The following is a 23863-nucleotide window of genomic DNA, read 5'->3' on the forward strand; positions in this document are numbered from 1 at the left end:
CATTATTTCTAAAGAAACACGAAAATGTATAAAAAGCTCCATTACCTTGTATCTTACGTTATGGCCCCGTAGAAGCAGTTTTTGTAAAAAAAATAGGCTAACGATTCCGTCATAACATGCAACTCTCTGTCCCACAGTGGAGAAAATAGCGTATGGACAGGAGGAAAAGCTCGCAGGTAATCTTTTAATGTCTATGAGGCTATCGGGGGGACATGGAGGCATAAAGTCAAGGGAGATGATTAATCAGAATACTTACAAAATTTGCTCCTGTTCACGCTTGCCTTCTCTGCAAGATTCGGTGGGTGATTCAGATTTCTCTTGGCACAGCTATTAGAAGTCTTACAATTGTCAGGCAGGTTCCTCCAATGGGGTCGCTGTGTCCATTTCTTTTACTGACTATGCTTAAAATGTGCAGAGCGGGCCATCGCCATCTTGGCACCGTGTCAACGTGTGACTCTCCTGGACAATCAAAAATGGGCAAAAAGGCGGGAGCTAGTTGCTGAAGCCATGCCCACCAAGGACGATGGCAATGTCAGCAGTGGCAATCCACCTGTCACCCAAGTGGCCACGCCCTTAATTATGCAGAACTTTAAGTCTTAATATAATTTAAACGGATGAGTTATAAAAAAATCCATCCCCTTCACAGCTGTCATGAAGGGCAAAATGAGCTATTTAGACCAAAATAACTTTTTGCACCAGGCTGTAAAATGTTTTTTTTTTCTGCTGTGAAGTGGGGCATTTTAACATGGAGAGTCTATGGGACTGACTCCCTTTTGCAGCCAGCCTCAAGTGGCGAGTCGATGAATTGCAGTTTTAGTCACCTCACGGCTTCACGAGAGAGAGCGGGCAGGTGATGTAAGCAGTTTCCAGCTCACCACGCCCTTGGCATTATAAAACCATCTTGTTCCGTCAAAATCACTGCAGTGAGTAAGGAGCATTGTTGCCAAGTCCGCTTATTATACGCGACTTTAGGTTTGTTTTCTGTAAAGTCGAGGCTCTGACCATGGGTGTAGTTACCCTTTAATAGAGTGCCGAAGTTATGACGTCACTTTGTAGGACAACCCGAAGTTAGCGGTGCATGGGTTCCCTCGATCGAAAAGCCATGCATTTTGCCCATAGACTTTTGGAAAATCGCAATAAGTTCTGTGTTCAACAAAGAGTTATGACCCTTACAGGTTTTGTCTATCAAGATAATCTTTACAAATTACTCCAAAATGTATAAATTTTAAAGCCTAAATAAAGCTGTCAGATATAAAATGCTAACGGTAGACTATACACCATGGTCGCGGATCGACGTCATCATCAAGCTGACTCAAACTTTATTTAAAAAACACGCTCGCTCAATATGATCTGCGCTGTGTATGCACTTATCCACTTTTTCATGAGAATTTTATATATTTATTTATTTCAGGATACTATGGCTGTATCAATATCCATTATTATGTCCTTTTTCTTACACAATAGAAAAACCATAGATCGAGGAGACAACTATAAATCTGGACATGTAAAACAGTGCATCTTAGATGCTGGTTTACTTACCCGTATTGTAAGGGGCAGCATGAGGGACAAGGTTTATCGAGTCTCGGTAAGTAAAACTAGGCAGGGATACTGTAAGAGGAGTTATAATAGTGTTCTATGTATTTAAGATACAAACAATCTCTGAACAAGCATAACACGGTTAAATTCCAAAAATGTTATATAATAGTCATATATAATTACATATGTTGAATTTAAAGAGAATTGTCCAGTAGCATCAACAAATGCTTATTGTAATATATTGTAAATAAACCATATATGTTCTCTAAATAAACCATCTATACTCCTTTTGTTCACATTTTCTATATATTTTTACCTGGTAATCCACAAGCCCCAATGTGAGAGCCAGTGTAGTAAATTTTATCTCACAATCACATTACTGTGAGCTGACTGGAGTGTAGTTACAATAGAATACAAATAGTATACAATGGTTTAACATTTAATTTTTGCTATTTGTCAGACAGGCGACTTACAATGTATTCAGGCTATACATATCAGCGTGTTCTCTGGGAATTGAACTTGCAACCTTTTGCACACTTAACAAAGTGCTCTAATCACTGAGCCACAGAAACCTTACAGCAAGAGTTTAGTAAACATCTTTATTTTAATAAAATAAGTAAACTGAAAACAAACTATATACTAATTGCAAAAACTGATAATTCACACAACAGGTCTCTACAGGGAAAGATGGCATTTTGTTGCTACAATGGGTGGTTGAACATTTTTAGGCACATCTGCGCTATCCTGTCTCAGGGAGTATGAATGAACTTCCAACATTTGTCCAGTGGGAACATCGTTTGTGGATAAAAAGGTTAAAAACAAAACAGGGACATTTTTTCCCCTGCAGGAAAATGACAGCTGCAGATGCGAGAATGGACACTGGGCTTCCGGTCAGCTCGTCTAAGGATAAATTCCAAATAAGCAATGTTAGTTTTATGGAAGTTACACCTTCCATGGGGGGGAGGGGGGGGGGGGGTCACATTAAACAGTGGCAAAGTAAACAAACATTTAGATATTTTAAGAGAACGACAAAGGTATTTTAGCTGTTGATTTGGTTATGAAAAAAGATTATTCTTGCTAGCCTTTTTAACTCCATCTGACCTCCATCTCCAGCAATATGCACCATTAAAGTTTCGTTGTGGCCAGATTAAGGCAGTAAATACGGTGTTCACATGGAAATCATCGTTTTGTTAGTTTACCTTACGGCATGAACCAAGAGTCTCCGCTGGGTAGGGTTGCCCCACCCGTCCCTTAAAATAGGGAATCATCCCGTATTTGATAATAAAATAGCTTGTACCGTTCTAAATCGTTCCGAATAATTCTGGTCGTTTATAGGAAATGTATAGCTCTTATGTCATGCACTGAATTATATAATAACAATAATAATGAGAAGAAAATGCAACGGTCGCTTTGTTTAACAAATAAATCAGTAGTTTGTTTTGTGTTGAGGCATCTCAAAGAAAAACTCACTTTTATCTCATTCATGTTGTTTGATATCATGCTAATCAGCATTGCATTCAGGTACAAAAGTCGCTGAAAAAATCAAGCAACCGTTGATTGTGAAATGCCAATAAAATTTTACATGGCAAAAATCATTTGATCCTTTTATCTGACTTATAACTCACTATAATACATTTTTTACACAGTAAGTGTAGATAAAGAAAAAGGAAACCATGCAAACTTGATTGTGACCATAAATACATAAAATACCGAAAAATAATACTAATGTGCTTTTCTTTAGCCAATACTGAAACAATTTCATTCTTACCGAAGCTTGATCGAAGCAAAAATCCTAGTTAATGTTATTGAAGTTATTGTATCACAGTACATTTCATTTGTAAAGTAGAAACAATAGTGATGAAAAAAACATACAAAAATGATGGATAATGGATGGATCACCCACCCAGTATAGACTACACTTTGATTTGTTCAACCTTAATATCAACCATAATGATGAGCCAATAAAAATGACCAGTGACTTCTTTCCCATTATACCGTTCTTTCATCTTGTACCTTTGGATATAAAATAAAACTTTGGATGGATATCAATGCCATCAAACAGTTGTAACAGTAGTACAACTGATTCTCTCTGCAAAAGATTCAGATTTCAGTTATTAAAGCAGTGATGGCAGAAGTGCTTCTGAAATTCAAGTACACTCTCGGACCGACAAAATCCAGAGGAGATGTAGAACTTAACCACTCCGAGTCAATACTGTATGTGTCTGCGTGCCTGAGCAAATGAACAAGAGGCACTTGCAACTAAACAGTGATTTAAATAAAAGCATCCACTGTTGGGAAATCAAACCTCTGAGTTGTTGTTGATATGGAGGCCTTGTATCATCATGGGCTCTGTGCTGCTGGAGCCTTTGGGGGACTCAGTGACATTCTTAGATCGTGCCACCAGAATGACGAGGATGGTAAAGAGAAGACCTACCAAGATTCCTATGATCACGACAAGCTGATCGTCACTGGAGTCCCTTTGATTCAGTTCTCTAGGAACGATCCCCTCTGCCTGGGATTCCTTGTGAAGGTTGGGATGTTTCTGAGCACTGCGGTTAAGGGCTATGTGTAACATATTTGTGCCGCGATTATTGTCTATGCCAATATCCTGAGCCAAATCTGGAACGCGGTTAGTTGAACTTTTGGAAATCGAGTGACCATGTGTTACAGAATGATATTCAAGGCTCCTTTTCCCGATGCCTCGGTTAGCATAGTCTCTGGACCGGACGGTGTAAATGGTGTGAATGTACCACTCTCTGCCTGCCGACACCTGGATAGAGTTATAGTGTTAGTATCAGAACATTATTGCATTGTTTCTTAATATGGCAGCAGTTATGTTCCTCTTACCTGAAACAAAGCTGTGGAGTCCAGCCTAAAGCCATCAGAGCCCGGCTGCCTCACAAGCGGCAGCGCCTGAGGATCATCTACAGCGAGGAAAGCATTGAAACCAATGCTGCCAAATGTTCTCACCTGAGTTTCTGGCTGAGCTCTGTCCTGAAAAGCAGGAGAGCTCAAAATGACATAATAATGTCTAATGATCCTGAGTGCAGCACAAAGGCAAAAAAGGAGAAAGAAACAACTGGACCTACTTGACATAAAGAAGGTTTTAACATTTTAAATGGCAAAAATATAATAAATTACTACAATGTAAAATGTAAAATATAAAAGCAAAAATTTTAAATATTAATAAACACTATAATAGTATACTAATGATAATCCGCTGGATCTGGATATTAGCTAGTCAATATGATTTTTTTTATGTAAGAAAACTTTAAATTTAATTTACATTAATAAACATTTTTACAACTGTTTAGACCAGGGTTATTATAGTTCCCCTTTTAGGGGACACTTTGGGGACTGCAGCCAGCAGGACCGGGGTCTAAAGCACATGTGAAACAACTGGCTCACGTAGCTCCTGATGTTACAGGCAGAAACCCGGAAGTATAAGAGGACATCTGCCAAACACGTCACCAACTTTTGAAGCCTTTAGGAGCCAATTGTTTGACAGAGCGTGTGAAGGCATTGTAGAGAAATCAAGATATGTGATCGTTTTAGAAATGCGTCCGCATCAGTGGTTTCTGACAGCCGAGGACACACCTGATCTATGCATGATGTGTCTTGCTGAGGAGCGCACACACTCAAGGACTCTTAATGCTCTCGTGAGAACTTCCAATGAGAAAGCTCAGCATTTGTCCCTTTCCTCTGGGGATGACGAACAAGTGTCTGTGTCTTGCGATTCGAGTCTCGCTGCTGGCCTCTCCCTTGTGATGTAGGCTTTTTTCCAAGTACTCTGCGTTGCACTAAGTTGGTGATGTGTTTGGCAGGTTCCCTCTCACACTTGCTGTTGGCAGTCCTCCAAGTGTCTGCTTGAGGACACAGCAAGATTTCTCTCTTGCACAACCATGGTTGCATGAGTAACTCGAGACGTTAAAATGACAAAAAAAAAATTAATCCGTAATATTGGATATCTAATCTAAAATGGCAACTCTTTTTATTTTTGGTTTGGGTAGTATGAAACCGTGTTCACACTTACAATGATCTTGAATTGGTACAAAAGAGATGGTGAATCAGCTAGGCAGCCATACTCAAAGTTGTCAGGGTTGTATTTTGGGATGTATCCATCTGCCCCTGTGCACAGGAACACCTTCTCAATGTTACAGATGAATGAGTCTCCAAGATTCTGAACAGGATCCACCATAACACGGCCATAGATGACATCTCCTAAAGAATGCAACAACCATAAAGAAGGAGAGGTGTCATACTGCAAATACTACAAATATTTATCTAAGCCACAGAAGTAAAATACATAAGAATGAAGCACTGTTTGTAACATTTTACCCTTGGAGAAAGCTGTATCATTCTCCTGACCAAAGCCCATGGAGCCGTCTGACAACCAGAGAGTTTTCTTTGAAAGCAGGAGCATCTGTTTGTTAAGACTGAACTCTGTGGACACTGGATCACTCACCTAAAATCAACAACAAACACATTACTTTTATAACACTGGTATACGTTAGATTTTCTCATCTGTCTTCAAGCTAACAATTAGGTTTAGTAGCTTTTGAAGGGGTCATATTTAGCAAATTGTATTATATTAATAATATTTATTATATAATCTTAATTTTACAATTTAGTTTGCAAGTGTAGCAGTACAAATATATTCAGTCAACATTAAAGTAAAAAAAAAGATTTAGAATTTATAGAATTTATAATCAATTATAATATTAAAACGAATAAAAAAAAAAACGACTGTTCAAATGTTTGGGTTCAGTATTAATTCATTTTAAGAAATTAATATTTTGTATTCAGCAAGATTGCATTAAATTGAACAAAAGTGATAGTAATGACAAATTATATATATTCCAAATAAATGCTGTTCTTTCTATCAATCAAATAATCCTGAAAACTATTTCCAGAATTAAGCAGCATTGCTGTTTTCAACAATGATGATAATAAGAAATGTTTCTTAAGCACCAAATCAGCATATTAGAAGATTTCCGAAGGATCATGTGACACTGGAGTAATGATGCGCAAAATTCAGCTTTGCATCACAGGAATAAATTAAAATTTTAAACATATTACAATATAAAACAGATTAAAGATACTATTTTGCCAAACAATTAGAATAATAAGATTTGCATGATTTAATTTCATGAGAAAAATGTGTGGTCTATCACGTAGCCAAAGAGATGCTGTTCCTGGAAGTGGACTATCATGTAGGTCTGTTTAATAAATAAAAACAACAATAATAATAATAATATATATATATTATTATTATTTTTTTTTTTTTTTTTTTTTTCAAGGTTTTTTAACAAGGTGAATGATCATGCCAGACTGAACTGTTTTTCCATATTTCGGAGTGGACTGTTTTGTAAACCTGTGATGCAGGCTTTGCAAAGAGGTATGTAAGATGACTCCTGTAACTCACAGTGTACCTGACAGACACATAGGAAAGCCCTGAGCCCAGCTATCAGCCTTTGCTGTGACCCCTTGAGTGCTTGTGCTTCAGTAATGACCTGTTGGAAGCGTATGTCCAGATCAAAGGTAATTGGCTCTCTGGGGTGGCACACAGGACGGAAGCTGTACTCAGTATCGGGAGAAGCAGTGCAGGGGACCAGTTTAATCGTGTACATTCCTGAGTAATCCCTCACCTACAGGAAAGTCAACACTAACTGAATCAGAAGAGACAGTAAAGGTACCCAATAATGACAAAATTTAATTTCAAATGTGACAACAAAACAAGTCGCTGGGGTATATTTGTAGCAATAGCCAAAAATACATTGCATGGGTCAAAATTATTTTTCTTTAATGCCAAAAAACATTAGGATATTAAGTAAAGATCATGTTCCATGAAGATATTTTGATTAGTAATATGCTTAGCTAAGAACTTAATTTGGCGCTTTTCTTAATATTTAGATTTTTTTTGCACCCTCAGATTCCAGATTGCAAACAAACCATACATCAATGTAAAGCTTATTCATTCAGCTTTCAGATGATATATAAATCTCAATTTCACAAAACTGACTCTGGAGGGGTTTTGTGGTCCAGGGTCAGATATTCAGAGCAGATTTTGTTTTGAACAAAGACAAATCGCACCGTCAGACACCCTAAATACTTACAGCAAAGTCAGAGATGAAGGTCCACTGCTGGATTGGCTGGTTGTATGTCGGCTCACTCCTCACCAAGCTAAGGTTAAAGGTCAGCCCGGGATGGTCCGCACAGATGACCGTGGAAGTCATGGGGGAGGCTGTGTGGACACAAATGTTATTATTCTTTTTGAACACAAGTAAGACCACAATACATAACTGATTAAAAAAATTGCTTAAAATGGGCAAATTTCATAAGAAAATATTTCAATAAAAAAATTATAATAATAATAAATAATACATATTTAATTAATAATATAAAAATGTCAGAGCATTATAATTAGCATTATTAATACATTTAAAAATAACATTAGCAAAATACGTTATACGTTTATTTTATTTTTTGCACACATTAAATTCATGCATAATTAATCCAGTGCATTGTGATTGGCCGAAAACTGCAAGCACTTGTCGGACATGTAACACCCCTTTCCATAATCGTGAGCTTCATCTTTCAAAATAAATGTAAAGACAGTTAATAATTTCCTTAGTTTTACCCTTAGTTCAAGCCGAAAGGGGAACCGAGTCGTGTGACAGACACAGTGATGAAGCTCCTATGTGTTTGCAGTAAACAAGCCACGAATTACAGGATTAATGACTACAGGCCTGTGGCTTTAACGTCTGTAGTCATGAAGTCATTTGAAAAACTGGTGCTGGCCCACCTGAATGACATTACTGGATCCTCTTCAGTTTGCCTACAGAGCAAACAGGTCAGTGGACGATGCAGTAAACATTGTACTGCATTGAATCCATCCTCTGCACTTCAGTAACTGTCTGGTTCAGCTCAGCTTCTGAATCTAACCTCAGAAGACTACAGAGGGTAGTCCGGACTGCTGAGCGAATCATCGGTTCAACCCTCCATTCTATTCAAGAACTGTATTTATCCAGAGTGAGCAAAAGGGCTGGCAAAATGACTCTGGATCCCTCACATCCAGCACACTCCCTCTTTGAACTGTTGCCATCTGGTCGACGCTACAGAGCACTGAGCACCAGAACGACCAGACACAGGAACGATTTCTTCCCTCAGGCAATCCATCTTATGAACAATTGATAATAACTGTGGAACACACTACACTTTATATTTATATACACATACACTTATTTATCTAACACACATACTTAGTGTACACTTAAATCTTTGCACATAATTTACCTGTACATACATAACTGCCTACAATTTTCAATTTGTATATTGTCATTCCTACCTACTTATTTTTTTTGTATTTTTTATTCTTTTATTATGTGTTTTTTTTCTGTTGCTGTCATTCTGTTGTACTGCGGAGCTTCTGTCACGAAAACAATTTCCTTGTATGTGTAAACATACCTGGCAATAAAGCTCATTCTGATTCTGAGTCTTATTCTGATCCAGCTGGTAGTTATCTCAAAATAAACCCCTTCAGGCTGATACAAGACCCCTCCAATTTGCGGGGTCCTGATCACCCTGTCGGGGTTTATTCTGAAATAACAACCGACTGGATGTACATTATCTCTTACTAGTTAGTACATTTAATAGGTTTAATAACACACCTGAATGTTCAGTTACAAAGAGTCCCCGAAACCGTGCTTCTGTACGGAAGTTGACGACCAAACGGCCTTGGTCGTTAATGCGCATGCTTGTAGGATAGAGGGCACCTAAAATAAATCCACAAAATGAAAAAAATTCATAGACACTATTGTCAGTAATATTGTTTAAGAAATGAATAGTTTTACTTAACAAGGATGCATTCAATTGATCAAAAATTTTTTTACAGTAAAGGGATTTCTAAGGATCATAAGACATTGAAGACTGACAATTCAGTGTTGCCATCACAGAAATTAATTACATTTTAAAATATATTACAATAGAAAGCAGCAAAAAATATTTCATAATATTATTTTTGTACTGTATTTCTGATCAAATAAAAGCAGCCTTTGTCGACATAAGAAGTTCACCACAAAATGTTTTTTTTTTGTTGTTGTTTTTTTACTGACCTCAAACTTGTGAAAAGTGGTGTAAGTACTATGTAAAAATTATTTAAAGTAGTCCAAAAATATTGCAAGATTTATTAAACTGTTATTCATTCAGATAATAATAAGTTAATAAGTAAAAACATGCCACCTTGCCTTGTAATTCAGCCTCCGGTGGACTACCAATGCCATCTCTCCACAAGATTGCAGTATCGTAAACAAAAGTGAGACGCAGCTCAGACTGCAGGTCAAAGTGCTGCCAACCACCAGCACCGACGGGTGAGTGGAAGACATATGACACGTGCAAGGGCACACGCAGGGTCACGTAAGACTGCACCAGGTTCAGCACCTACACAAGACAGAAAGGGCAATACTTTAGTAGTAGCTTGATATTTAACCTCATGATTATTACACATACTTTGGTTACCAATTTAATTGTTAATTGGGTAAAAAAAAAAAAAGATTTAAACATACTGTATGTATCTGGAATGAGTATATAAACGTCTCACCAGAAGATGGTGCTGTTACTCTTGCTTTAAACTCTGCATTCCCTCAGTTTATCCTAAACAATTATCATTAATGGATTGAATTGAATCACTAAATTTAGTGGTATTCCTAAAAACTTTTAATAGTTTCCCAAAAATCCAAAAATCTTGAATTAACTTAAGTTTTTATCCATTGCCATGCAATGTGCTAAAAATGACTGCTGACTTTGACTTTAACTGCTATCTGGTAACTCTCCAGAAAAATGTTTTGGATAACTTCACTGATCAACTTGAAGTTGAATGTGGCCTGTACACCCATCAGTCTCTGTTTAATGACACTAGTCCACATTAACAGCAGAGTAAACCAACACAGCATGTGTCCATGGTGAAAACAAACAACTCTCTCAAACAGGCATGTATGTAAACCATGGTCTAAAGCTTGTTTAAAGGGTTACAGTCTTCTAGCTAGCTGTTTAAAGGGGAAGACAGAAAAACCAAGACGCTTTTTATGATCTAAAGGTCAGTTTTGACTTCTGGGCGAAAGACAAAAAGTTAGCTGCTAAAAGGGTGGACTAGAGCTGCATAAAGTCAGCTACAGTATAATGGATTCATGTGATCTCACACAACTGTGAAAAAAGTCTTTCCTTTTGTGTATATTTGGCAAAGGCTGGGAATCCATATACATATCAAGTGCAGGAGTTTAAACTTTAAAACGATTGAATCAATTCCTATACTGACATTGAAACAAAATAAGGACGTTAGCCCCTTTTAAGGGCAAAAAATGTTTTAAAGGTACTTCTGTTCAAAAGTTGGGGTCAGTAAGATTTTCAATGTTTTTAAAGAACTCACTAAGGCTGCATTTATTTGATAAAAATACAGTAAAAATGGTAATGTTGTGATTTTTTTCAATTTAAAATATCTTTCTATTTGATCATAAGTGCCATTTATTCCTGTAATGCAAGCTGACAGTTGTCACAAGAGCATACAAAATCATTCATAATTGCTGATTTGCTGCATTCTAAACATTATTACAACTAAAAACAACTGTACTATATGATTTTTCCTATTTGGTAAACTTTGCTGTTATGTCATTATAAAAAAAATAGTTTGCGTTTCTTTTCTCACCTGTCCATCCGTCCCAATGGTCCCTCCACAATCACTGAGCAGTTCAGACATGTCATAGTAGCTCACAAACTCCCACAAGCATGCCTCCAGGTGCAGGTTTCGGTAGAATCGTAGGGTGTTTTGGCCCCTGAGACCCGTGCTGTACTGGTAGGGTGGCGTCCCACCAATGGCATCTGGATTACGGGTGGTGTCTGTGATGAAGCCGTATCGCGTCCGCACCTCTGTGTAGTCCAGCAGGTTAGAGCAGCGATGGTTTCCTACACGTGTGCCATCTGGACTCAGGGTCAGCTCAAAGTTTGAGAGTGCCCGAGTGGACACTACAGGTAACATTCCTATCAAGGGAATGAGGAAAATTATTTATGCATCTGATTTGACACAAAAAGTGAACAGTTTAACAATTAATAGTTTTTATGCAGCCAAATCTGCCTTTCACTGTGGTAGAATTGGTGTGCATTTGCACTGACCATCAATATGTGGCATGGTAACAGTCAGTTTAATGAGGTTTGGGTGGTCTGGATCTTCTGCTCCAGTGTAGCGCAGCCTGGCAGAGAAAGGCTCAGCTCCAACTGTGCCAACAACACGAGGCTGACACATTCCTGATGACAAAATAAAAATAAAATAAAAATAGCATCCGTTGAAAGGAGCCACATCATTAGGAAAACCACAGTTAAGTCAGCGTGAACCAATGTTTACAGTCCAATTTCTGAGTGAAATAGGATATTTAAACTGAAAAAACACTAGACATCAATTGGGAAATAAGTGGATCAGATTATTGGGTGTAAATGACAGTAAAATTATTTGTTTGGTACAAGAGAACTTTTACATTATAAGTATAAACTGAAGAGAGAGAAAAAAAAGCTTTTAGATATTATCCTACAGATTACTGCAAAAAAAAAAGTGACTCTGAAAATGATAACAGCCTGAAAAATAGCATAGCAAGAAGACGATATGGATTCTTATCAGGACCAAATGATGTAGCACTCTAAGAAAAAAAGCCGACTACTCTTCTTTTCATCTCATTTATGTGCCAAGAAGTCTTATATTAGTGTTAATTCTAACTCACCCTCTTCCTGGCTGATGGAGACTATGGGGCTGGTGAGCTCCAGGCCTTCATCCCCATTAGAGTTGACAGCCCGGGCTGCACACTGCACACGCGAGCCTGCCTGGAAATACACTGAGTCTAATGTGATCGTTTTGGAGGAAGTGAAGAAGGTGTCAAATTCCACTTCCTTCATGGGGCTGGTCACCCCGTCAGGTCCTGTCGGGGCGCTGACCAGCCAGCGGTACCGGGTCAGGGTGTTATTGATGTGCTCAGCAACACAGATGGAACCCGTCCGGTCAAAGTCAGGATACTTGGGGTTGCATGACTAAAATAAATATATAAATAAATAGATAATTCATATAATTAATAAATACAAATCATATAAGGTTTAAATAAACAGTTTTACATATCTTTATTTAATAAAAATATATATTTTTTAAATTGTTTATTTTATATTTCGTTTATTTTTTTAAATGCATTCCAATCTGAACTATTGTTGTTTTATTTTTGTTAAGCAAGTTCATTTAATGTGTCCAAATTCTCAATTTACACTCATTCTTTCTCTATTTACATTAACATTAATGCATTTAGCAGACGCTTTTATCAAAAGTGACTTACAGTGCATTCACGCTATAAATTAAAAACATTTTTATCAGTATGTGTGTTCCCTTGGGAATTGAACTCACAACCTTTTGCACTGCTAAGGCAATGCTCTACCCCTGAGCCACAGGAACAGAACTCTATGTAGGGAACCTACCGTGACACAGACTACAGGATATCCTGCGACTGGCTGAATTTCTCTAGTGCTGCTTGTATCATCGTAGTGCAACAGAGACACCACTACTGGCACGGCAGGAAAGGTCACATCGGCCATACTGTTCGTCTCTTCAATGTAAATGATGGCTTTGGTTACCTGAAGATTTGGAAAATAAGCAATACTGAACACAGTCTGAATCTCTCATTGGTAATTGGATAAAAACCAGTATAACACTACTGATACAGCACAGCCAGATTATACTCAAACAGGTTTTTAGTAAATACTTCCTCCATCCCCATATTTTGGAGTACCTGAATCTCTGCTACCATCTTCTCATCAGGTTTGAGGTGGACAGTGAAGGCCTCTCTCATCTCTTGCACACCATCGTACAGAATTTCCACTTCCACAATGTGCTCAGTCTCTCCTTCTTTAAACTCCACATCTGCAGGTGGGAAATGGTCATTTTCATATTTGATTCTGGTCATGTTTTATATGTACTGTACATTACAATGCCTTTTTGTGATAAGTCTGATAAATAACCAATGAGGGACCACACATATGTAAAAGTGTATTTCACAAAAACATGTCCAGCTTATGATTTTCTCCCAAATTAAAAAGAAAGGAAATAAATGTTTATTTTAGGACCATCAGGATTTTTACATTGTAACATTATTTTTGTAAAATTAAAGCCATTATCATATATATATATATAAATATATATATATATAATTAATTAATTCTCATTATCGTAATGCAGTAATTTTTAACAGCATTAAAGTAAAGAAAAATAATAACAATAATTGTTTTTTATTATTAAAATCAGCATAAATTATGAAAATAACAATTATACAAATATACATAAAGGTATATCTGCATAAAGTAAATGGAAAGTAAATAACTATTCATAGTATTTTTTATATTTAAATTAACGTAAATTAGTTAAATATAACACAAAAACAATTATGATAATAATACTCGCAACATTTGTTACAGTAATGAAAATTATATTTTCAATCTATCTTATTCTTTTGAATATATTCTTGTCTATCTACTTACTCTTATTCTTTTGTATAACAATACTTTGAATGCCGATGGGAAATGTTTTATTGTATGAAAATAATCACAAATAATAATAATAATAAAAATAATAATAATAAATGGTCCTAAAATGAGCTTGTTCTTTGAGCAACAGTTAAAAGTGATGATTATAGTGTAAAATATGCTCTGGGAATGTCCTTAGCTGTCTAACAAAACCATGCTATGAAGTTGTGTTTGAACCCACCTTCAGAGATGGGAAGGTAATCTTCTCCAGAGGAAGCTGAGCCATCCTTTGTGTGGACCCGCACCACAGACACTTTAGATGTGTCTCCTGTCCAGATTTGCCCAGACTCACTGGGTTCACTGACACTGAACTTGGTTGCTCCAAACCTGATAATGGCCTCTGGGTAAAGAGGATCATGGGAAGGGAGAGATGCATGTCAGCACCAAAATATCACTATCGTCCAATCACCTTACACAGACTGATGATCAAAAAAAGAGTTGTGTACCTTCTAGTCCAGATCATACTATTTTGTAAAGCACTTTTTTCCTCTTAATCATCTATACACCTTTAATATCAACTTTTTTTCTGATCTTAGGCCAATTAAAAATGTACTTTCTAGGACTCTGACAGATAACAGCAATGGCAAGTGAACACAAACAGGTACAGAAATGTGAGAAAGTGGGAGATAAATGTCTTACTGTCAGCATCATCCTTTATCTTGATGAGTGTCTCATTCTGAGCCCCTATAGAGGCCCCAAATGGAGACTCACTCCTGGGGCTTCCCAGCACCAAACTCAGCTCCTCGTCTTCCTCATGTTTGGTGTCATCCACGAGGATGAGGACACAAGGCTTCTCCCCCTCTCCTACACAAGCAATCAATAGGGAGCTGTTGTTCAATATGCATAAAACGGTCTACGCTTCGAATTGGGAAACATTTACTTAGAAAAAATAAATGGACTTCCTTCAGAAAAAAAAACGTCTTTTATTGAGACAAAAACTCATAATAATAATACGACCAAAATAATACCTGGTAAAAAGACAATGGTGGAGACGTCTGTGTTTGGCCTCTCGTTGAAGTCCATCATGACTTGGGCCGAGCCTTGACGGCTGTAACACCGCACACTGGATCTGTAGCTCAGGTCTCCACTCCGGTACACAAGAGCAGAAATCTGTCCATCATTCTCATTAACTGTGTACGTAGGATCTCGGAATTGCACCTTGGGCACTAAAAGCAAAAAAAAAAAAAAAAGTCTTACATTCAAACCCAAATCTTTTTAACCAGTCTCACTGTTTGTGTCAATAAGATTACACTTTTATACTTGATTTAGCCCTTTTAAGGTTTAGTGTAAGATCACTCACAATCTGAGATGGAGTCGTTGATGTAGATTGTAGCTTTTCCTGGTTCACCCAATATGCCGTTCATGGGCATGCGGAGAACCAGCTCAAACTTCTCTGGCCCCTCCAGCACCGGCTGTCCCTGGTCATCCAGGATTGTAACCTTGAACGTCTGCATGCTGACACCTGGGGAGAAGTCTAGCTTCGTACTGATCCCAACATAGTCCACACCAGCTGTGTTAAAAGTTTACATAATATTAGTAATTTAATGAAGAAAATATTCCACAGGCATCAATGGCACAATAATAAATTACTGTCATAGGTAAATGAACAGAGAGAAAATAAATCTCTCTCGCTGACTCTGTTTCTCTCTCAAGCACAGGACTGACTAACTTTTTGAGAGAACTCTTTTGTGGTTAGACTTTATATTTCTGACTTGCTTTACAGATGATTAGTTTAGTTATAATTATCAAATACAGTAGGTGAGTTTACTTCTATTTCCTAAGTCATTAAATGCATTGAAATTTGTAGCAGAAATGGCATAATGTATTACTGCAATTTGAAAGATGTTATCTTATTTAAAATGAATATATTAACTAGTAAGTGACATGACATTCAGCCAAATATGGTGACACACACACACAGAGCAGTGGGAAGCCATGTATGCTGTGGCACCCAGGGAGCAGTTGGGGGTTCGATGCCTTGCTCAAGGGCACCTAAGTCGTGGTACTGAGGGTGGAGAGAACACTGTACATGCACTCCCCCCACCCACAATTCCTGCCGGCCCAAGACTCGAACTCACAACCCTTCGATTGTGAGTCCAATTCTCTAACCACTAGGCCACAGCTTCCCAGTGAAATAAGTGTGTAAATTAATGTATAATTGTCACAGTGATGGCATCTTGTTATGCATTTATTTCTGTTATTGTCTAATAAATTCAATTATTATTTGTAAAATAATAATAAAAATGGAATAAAACTTATTTTGCCAATCGATGTTTCTAGTTTTAATCAACTTTAATTTGATTAAATTTTAAAATTAGTTTTAACCTTCACAAATAATGTTTATTTTTTAGTGAACAAACTGAAATTGTCAACAAGGATTTTTTTTCTCTTTTTCTTTTTGTGTGTGCCATTGTTTGAATGAGCTGCCACTTAGTTATACGCAGGCCTATTATTTTGGTGACACTGATTTGAATTCACTGACTCGATGAATAAAAATGAACTGTGGTTAAACACAACTGGACTGTTCCTGGGCAGAGTGAGCTACAATGTGAACCAGACAGTTGATCGTCTGACTCAATGACTAAATTGTGTCAAGACAAGACAGGTGTGTTCAATAAACTGTACATGTGGATGTTTTTACAACGTTGGTATTTGTAGATCATGTTAGATAGAGGCACTCAAAACCTAATCAGTGTTTAGATCTTGTCAGTAAGTCATAGGATGTGCTCTTGTTGTCTGGTTCTGTCTAATGTTGAAGCCTGCGGGGCCTGCGGCAACATATCACGTCTCAAGGTGTAGATTTCTTGAAATACAAGTTAGACAATCTTAACAAATTATATTTTCTATTCTATTCTATATTCTACCTGAATGTGTCTGCACATGTAATACTAGGAACTGACAGATGCAATCTGTCTGATACATACCTTCGGCAGAAACAGGCTCAGTTTTTCGAGACCTTACTGTGACAGTTCCGGTTTTGGAAAGGTCACTTCCTGTTCTCAAAACCCGGACTTCCACATAACCATCACTCTCATCCACATGGTGCTCAGTTTCTCCGAAGTAAAACACTGGTGCTGTTGGATAGTAAAGACATATGTAAGTTTGATCACCAAACTATTAATGCCAAAGCCAGGGTATAGTTAACTAAAACTAAATATGAAAAATAAATGCTGTTAGATGAAATAAATGTTAAAAAAAATATATATATTTACTTCTGTCTTATTTTGTGAGGTGAGGAGCACTAACAGCATATATATGTTTTTGAGCAATTTTTTATTATTATTTACAACCCTATTGGCAAAAAATTGGCACAACAATAATTGTTTTTTTTTATTGTTTTTTAATAATAATAATAATAAGATGGTATAAGGGACATATACTATCCAACAAAAGCTTATTATTGTTTAACATTTACATTATTAAAATGTTTTGATAACTATCTACAGTATATGTCCCTAACAGGGTGGAATATTTTCATGGCCATTGTTTGAACAATCTACCCATAATTATTATTTTTTGAATCCCCGAGCTTGACCAATATTCATTCCTAATAGTTAAACATGTCACTATTTTGGTAGAATGCAAAAAACAAAAACTTTTTTAACTTTTTTTTCAACACTTATGAAGCCAAAATGTTACTGCATACCAGGAATGACCCATGTATGTTATCAATGATACTTAGATTAGACTAGTTTTAACACAAAAGGAAATATTTAAAACATTTTTTTCAGTGTAAATCACTGTCTGTGGAGTCCAAAACAACATGGATATCATACATTTGTCTGGATATTTTTTTTTTGTCTGTATAAAATTTATGTGTTCCACAGAAGAAAGAAAGTCATACAAGTTCGGAATGACATTGAGTGCGTAAATGATGACAGAATTGCAATTTTTGGGTGAACTGTCTCTTTAACCATCTGAGGTGGCTTTAACAGAAGGTACAGGGGATGTGGAGCTGAACGGGTTAGCATAGACCTGTCTGTCTACAATTAACACTTTATCTGACTTAGATTCCAGTGACAAATCCTTGTTGATAGCTCGCTAACACCTTATCTGCTGCTGAAAGGTCTATGTCACCCTCAGCTTCCAAATGTGTTTTCTTGGAAGACTCCGTGTCATGTACTGAATCTGACTGAAGTCAAGACATTGAGGGTGCTGAGGGAGTTTAAGCTGCTATACGTCCACGGTAGGAAGCGCATCTAAGCCTAAGCAAAATAAACATTATGTTTGTTGAAACTCTCTTCCTCTTGTTTTATTCTTGTGTGGCATGGAGGCCTCACAGGCAATGTGATAATATAAAAACAGAGAGTTCCATGTTTACCCCAAACCCATCACTGAACTGTGAATGCATTAGGGTGGAATGCAATGATGAGGTCATGCAAGGTGTTCGTTGATGGGTTTGTTATCTTTTCAATATTTTCCATTAAAAAGCTAAAAAATGGAACCACTTGAGCTTTTGTTAGGCCCCATTATTGAATGATTTTAGCTGCCACTGAAGGGTTATTCAAGTTCTAACTCTTACATTATGAACCCATTAAAAAACATTAAAAAAATGTTTTTTTGAGCTCCAAATCAGCACGCTAAAATGATTTCTGAAGGAAAATGGAAATTCATAAATATCTGACAAAGCAATAAATGACATCTTAAAATATACTGAAATACAAACATTTATTTTGAAAGACATCCTTCAGAAACATAAAAAAAATAAATAATAATAATAATAAAATCGTACCAACCCCAAACCTGTGAACGGAAGTGAAAATGGTACACTTCTATTTGTGACAATGATTACTGTTGTCTAAGAACGCGCAATAGTAATAATATTGAGTTTTATGATTCCTATTTAATGTTCTCACACTACTAAATTACTAACTTTCATTAATGATCAAAGTCTAAACTTAAACTCACAAAAAATGGTGATGTGTTTTTATCTCCAATAAAATGCATGTAACGTTCTTGTGAAGTTGTGTTAAAGCTCTCAAGGGGCAAATATAGCTTTAGGCACTGCCAAGAGGATCGAGTCCAAGGGCGAAAATAAGACTAAATTGTTCATGTGGTGAATATCCCATTATAAAGTGCACACTTCAGAAAAACAGAGAGGCAGTTGTCTCTAGCTTTATCTAGGTCTTGGAGACAGATTAAATATAATTGCATGATGTGCCTTGGCACTGCCAGCCCTTGTCCCTGCAGAGACATAAAGTACTGTGGGCGATCGGAAGGTGATATCAAATGAGCGCTTTGGTTTGGCTTGTTGTGTGGGTGTGCTATGGTGTGTGTCTCGCTGCTCCCACAATCAGAAAAGGTTCATATATAAAAGGGACAAACAGTGAGCTTCAAAGCACCACAGTCCATTAACTGAAAAGCAAACCATTGGCTCCTACACGACCCAAACCCAAACTCAGGTGCTTCACTGAATGGATTAGGTTACCCATGTGGCAGGCTGCCATGGTGCTTGTGGGCTAAACTTGGACTACTGAGGGTTTTCTTTCTTTTAAAGGAACTGCAGGCTGCTACCCTGATGCATTATCTTTCCAAAATTTGAATGATCTGGTCTGCACATTATAGTACGCTCTGACACGCACTTATTAGTGCTATTTTACTTCAATGCATGTTTGACCACTTTGGTCAAAAGCTGCTATTCCCAGTAACTTCAGCCAGCAAACCTTTCACAAGGATGGACCCAGAAAACATTAATGCACAGCTTCCTCTCACCTCATTTCAGCTCACTGTAATGAAACCTCCTGGTGGAAAAAGCCAAAGTAAACGTAATCAAAAGACAGGGAAATGGATTTCTTATTTCAAAATTATTTCGTTCATAATGCCCAACCATGGCGCTTGCAGGTGACTGAATCCACGATTCAATTGTCCAGAGATAGGAGAGCTTCAATCCATAAGGTGTCCATCATCTGATTTCCCCAATGTTTTGTTTTTCATGGGATTTTTAATGAAAGATTTGCTTGTATAAAACCAAATTAGCTCAAACGTGGTTACAAATCAAAAGCAAACTGAGTAAATTGAATTTGCCAAAGATTTTTCTTCTGGTTTGTACGTGTGTGTGCGTAAATGCAAATGCATTTCAGATCTCCCACAAACTTGAGGGGTTCTTTCTTCCCATGTGAGTTTCATGTAGGTAGAAGTGAAAAAATCAGCGGTTTTGTTGGATCTTTTACTTCCAGTCTACCCTGTCTGTGCAGGATGAGCATCGTTCTCTGGAGATAACCAGGCAGCTGTGAGAGAAGGGGAGGCCTGGAGGTGTTGCTGAACAAAGAGGCGCTGTGGGGAAATATGATAGAGAACAGCACCTGAAACTACGCCTAAAGATGAGCGATAAGGTGCTTTCCGTGGCATAGATGCATATGTGCACCCAGAGACATGCACACGCTGAGGACAGCTTTCAGCTTCACAATGGATAGCCCTGATTTTGGTGCACATTTAAAGTCACACTATATCAAATCAAACTTGATACATGACTGGTTATGTTATGATTTGTTTATCATAAAAACTACTATTTTCTGAAAAGATTCACTCAGAAAAGCACTAAGGTTTGAAATATGCTAATCGAGTCATTAGTAATTATCTTTTTTTTAAGGGACAGTTCCCCTAAAAACAAAACATATGATCTAAACTTTATAATGTTGCTTGAATCCCATATTAATTTTTGTTCTTCAAACATAGCTATTATACGTATTATAATAAAAGTCTATTAAAATCTATTAAATTTGTATGAAAAATAAATAGTTTGAGCAACATGCAGGCGTGTGGATGATTTTAATTTAAAATGTATTGTAATTTTATTAGAAGAATTTTAATTTAAAATGTAATTAATCATTATTTGGCCTACATTAATTAAAAACATTAAAAAACAAAAATATTCAATACAATTTTTCATTTTCAAATAATGATAATAAAATCAACATTTTCCTACAAAACATTTTTTTCAAGCTAAACTTCACTTCAGTTCAGGTGGGTCTTTCGAGCACAAAAAGCAAGAAAGAAATCCAAAACCCCATACTGGAATAATAGCTATCTCTCTACAGACAAAATAATCCATTCTCTCCACTTTAAGGTGAGACTGCACCATTCTTTGCTTCTATACTTCATGAATTATGGCTGGAAAACAGATTCAGGGTTTGCTGTGGTGTTCAATAAATCCTATGAATTTAGATTAAACATTCAGTGTGATCTTGCCTTCAGATTTTTGAGTTAGATCGCTTAGATCGGACTGTGTTTAAACAAAGCCTCCGACAACTTCCCAGGCTGCTGCCTCGAATGGAAGTACCTGTCAAAACAACTGTTTTCATCCATCTCTTAGCCTGCAAGAATACCTGCCTAAGAAAAACTTTAGAGAGCTCATAAATATTCTAAGATTAAGAAGTCTTCAGTCTTCGGTGTGCAGATCTAAAACTGTCCCACACACAAAGTCCTGCTACTGTCGTAAACGTATTAATTATATTTGTAATTAGATGTACAGCAGAACTGAATCCCACTGCATAATTTGCATGATTTTTTTAAAGCCTCAGATCATCAAACTCAAAATACACTTGCTCTCTTGGTGAAACATTACAAAACTTAAATATAAAAAGCATGCATGCTAAACAAGTCTAATGCATCCAGCACAGTGAAGCAGCTTACCATCATCCGCATCAGACAGGATAGTGACTCTGGTGGTGGGGAACTCCTGACCCAGACGGCCGCCCATGGGCATGCTGAGGGTGACATTAAAAATTTCCTCTGGCTCGTAGAGTGAATCATCAATGACGACTACACGACAATGCTTCTCCGTCTCCCCTTTATCGAAACGCAGCATGCTGTGGTGTTCCTCAGGTCGAGAAATGTAGTCAGAATAAGAAAGCACCGTGGTGGGAACTGTGCCCTTGGCTGTACCTACACGGATGAGGATAAAGGGAAGATTAGAGGAAGTTTTGAGCATTCAAACTGAATCTCACAGGTTTAGTCAGAGATAAACGGCACTTAAAAGTTTCAAAATGTAGTTAGAAATCTACAGAGTTAGTAAGGAATGGAAATGCCTTTAAGTTAAGCTTCATAACTCACCTTGTTGTGTGAAGCAGACAACCATAAGCTCTTGACTGACATCTCCAGATCTCCGCACAGGAATCAGAAGTTCTCCAATATCTTCCTCAATCGAATATGTAGACAAGGGGATGAACACTGTGGATTCTAGGACAAAATATAAATGAATGTAAAATAAAACTTTAGACAAAGAAAGAAGAGCATGACTGAAAACATCATTTGTGTGAGGAGTCAGATCTGAAGTTCTGCTTGATATTTTAGTCCTCGAAGTTTCTAACCTTTTAAAAATACATGTTTAACTTAAGTACTGTTACTGTGTTCAATGTGGGACTGATCTCACACTGTTGCTGTCAAAAGAACTGTATAACAATTTGACGGACCCAAGTTTCACGTTAACAAAAATCCTTAACCACTGATGTTATATAGTGCGAGAGATATAAAAACCTTTATCAGATGAGTTGGGATTGACTAAAAACACAAGAATCCTAGTAGAAAACACTTAAGACAGAATGAAAGTTAATACTATTTGTCAGTATCTGTGGGTTCAAAACTTTTGCCAGCTTCATGGTCACCATTTCAAATAAATTAATGCTTTTTATCTATTTAAGACTTGATTTTCAGGCACTATTGAGACAATATATGGGTGAGCAGCTCTCTAAGGACACGGCTATGTGGATTTTCTATCTGAAAATATGCCTTGTTCAAATCTGCATGGAGCTTCCTTTGCACTCAGAGGCAGAAGATTATTAAATGAGATTTAACCTTTCAGACTGTGGCATTGAGTTGTTTTTTATGTCCTTGTGCAAAGGAAAAACACAGGCTTATCTCTATAACTGATAAATGTCATATGAGCCCGCAATGACTGCGGAGTTATATGCCTTTCCATCGATCTCTCCACTCCAGCTCAAATAGACTATGTAATGATATCCTCTTCAGTAAGCACTGAATAAAAAAAAATGAGAAGAATGAATGGATCTCTGATGAATGTGGCTTACAAAGGAGATTTTGCTAGAGCGACGTTATATATACTGTATTAAATATATGCATTGATATACTGTATTAAATATAATGCTTTGTAAAAAGTCACATACACCAATATACAAGTGATTTAAAAAATAATTCATGCACATATATTTACCATCAACTTATGCTATGATACAATATCCACAACAACCTGTTAATATTCAAATACAGAAAAAAGAAAAATGTAATAGTAAAGTTCTTTCATAATTTTTGTGTGAAAGAGTAATAGCAGCAAAAGAGCGCACAAGAATTTTGGGAAATCAGGTGTACGTTTTTCCATCTTATTATGTGTAAGATCCGTGGAGAAAGTGTTCATTCAGTCAGATCTGAGAACCAATGGACTGCTCCTGCTAAATCAGCCGTGAATCCTTCCACAACTTCAGAGGCTTGGCTGCTGAGTTTTGATGAGGAGGCACAAGGATGTTATTCAGGGGATATTATGCTATGATCACAATGTACTGAAGGGTGACAGCTGTGATTTCCGCCCACACCCACACTCCTCCACATTTTCTGGCTTACCTTTGGTTGTTTGGACTATTTGTCTCAAACACAAATGATCACATTGAATATGAAGTATAATGAAAATATAATATTTCTTATTTTATTAATGTACCATTAAAGTAAACATTGATCTATTTTACTGTGTTAATACACATTATCAATGTTTCATCAT

The 23863-nt window shown here is 37.0% G+C and overlaps 1 protein-coding gene across 2 annotated transcripts in view; it reads right to left on the reverse strand.

Annotated features, from left to right (window-relative positions):
- Positions 1-1844: 1844 nt before the first annotated feature.
- LOC113058651 (FRAS1-related extracellular matrix protein 2-like) overlaps positions 1845-23863 on the reverse strand; it is a 54118-nt gene continuing 32099 nt past the window's right edge. Inside the window, exons 5-24 of one of the 2 annotated variants that reach the window (XM_026226755.1) lie at positions 22189-22314; positions 21769-22020; positions 17061-17210; positions 15437-15646; positions 15105-15302; positions 14776-14940; positions 14318-14476; positions 13347-13477; positions 13036-13191; positions 12300-12603; positions 11701-11832; positions 11237-11568; positions 9783-9975; positions 9207-9311; positions 7653-7780; positions 7050-7184; positions 5875-6001; positions 5570-5757; positions 4384-4530; positions 1845-4306 (exon numbers count right to left, since the gene is read on the reverse strand). In XM_026226755.1, coding sequence (XP_026082540.1) covers positions 3836-4306; positions 4384-4530; positions 5570-5757; positions 5875-6001; positions 7050-7184; positions 7653-7780; positions 9207-9311; positions 9783-9975; positions 11237-11568; positions 11701-11832; positions 12300-12603; positions 13036-13191; positions 13347-13477; positions 14318-14476; positions 14776-14940; positions 15105-15302; positions 15437-15646; positions 17061-17210; positions 21769-22020; positions 22189-22314 — 3809 coding nt within the window. In that variant the 3' untranslated portion in view covers positions 1845-3835. The remainder of the gene's footprint in view (positions 4307-4383; positions 4531-5569; positions 5758-5874; positions 6002-7049; positions 7185-7652; positions 7781-9206; positions 9312-9782; positions 9976-11236; positions 11569-11700; positions 11833-12299; positions 12604-13035; positions 13192-13346; positions 13478-14317; positions 14477-14775; positions 14941-15104; positions 15303-15436; positions 15647-17060; positions 17211-21768; positions 22021-22188; positions 22315-23863) is intronic. The other variant, XR_003278018.1, reaches the window with a different exon arrangement.

Source organism: Carassius auratus, chromosome 40 (assembly GCF_003368295.1).
Source record: "Carassius auratus strain Wakin chromosome 40, ASM336829v1, whole genome shotgun sequence".
NCBI lineage: Eukaryota > Metazoa > Chordata > Actinopteri > Cypriniformes > Cyprinidae > Carassius > Carassius auratus.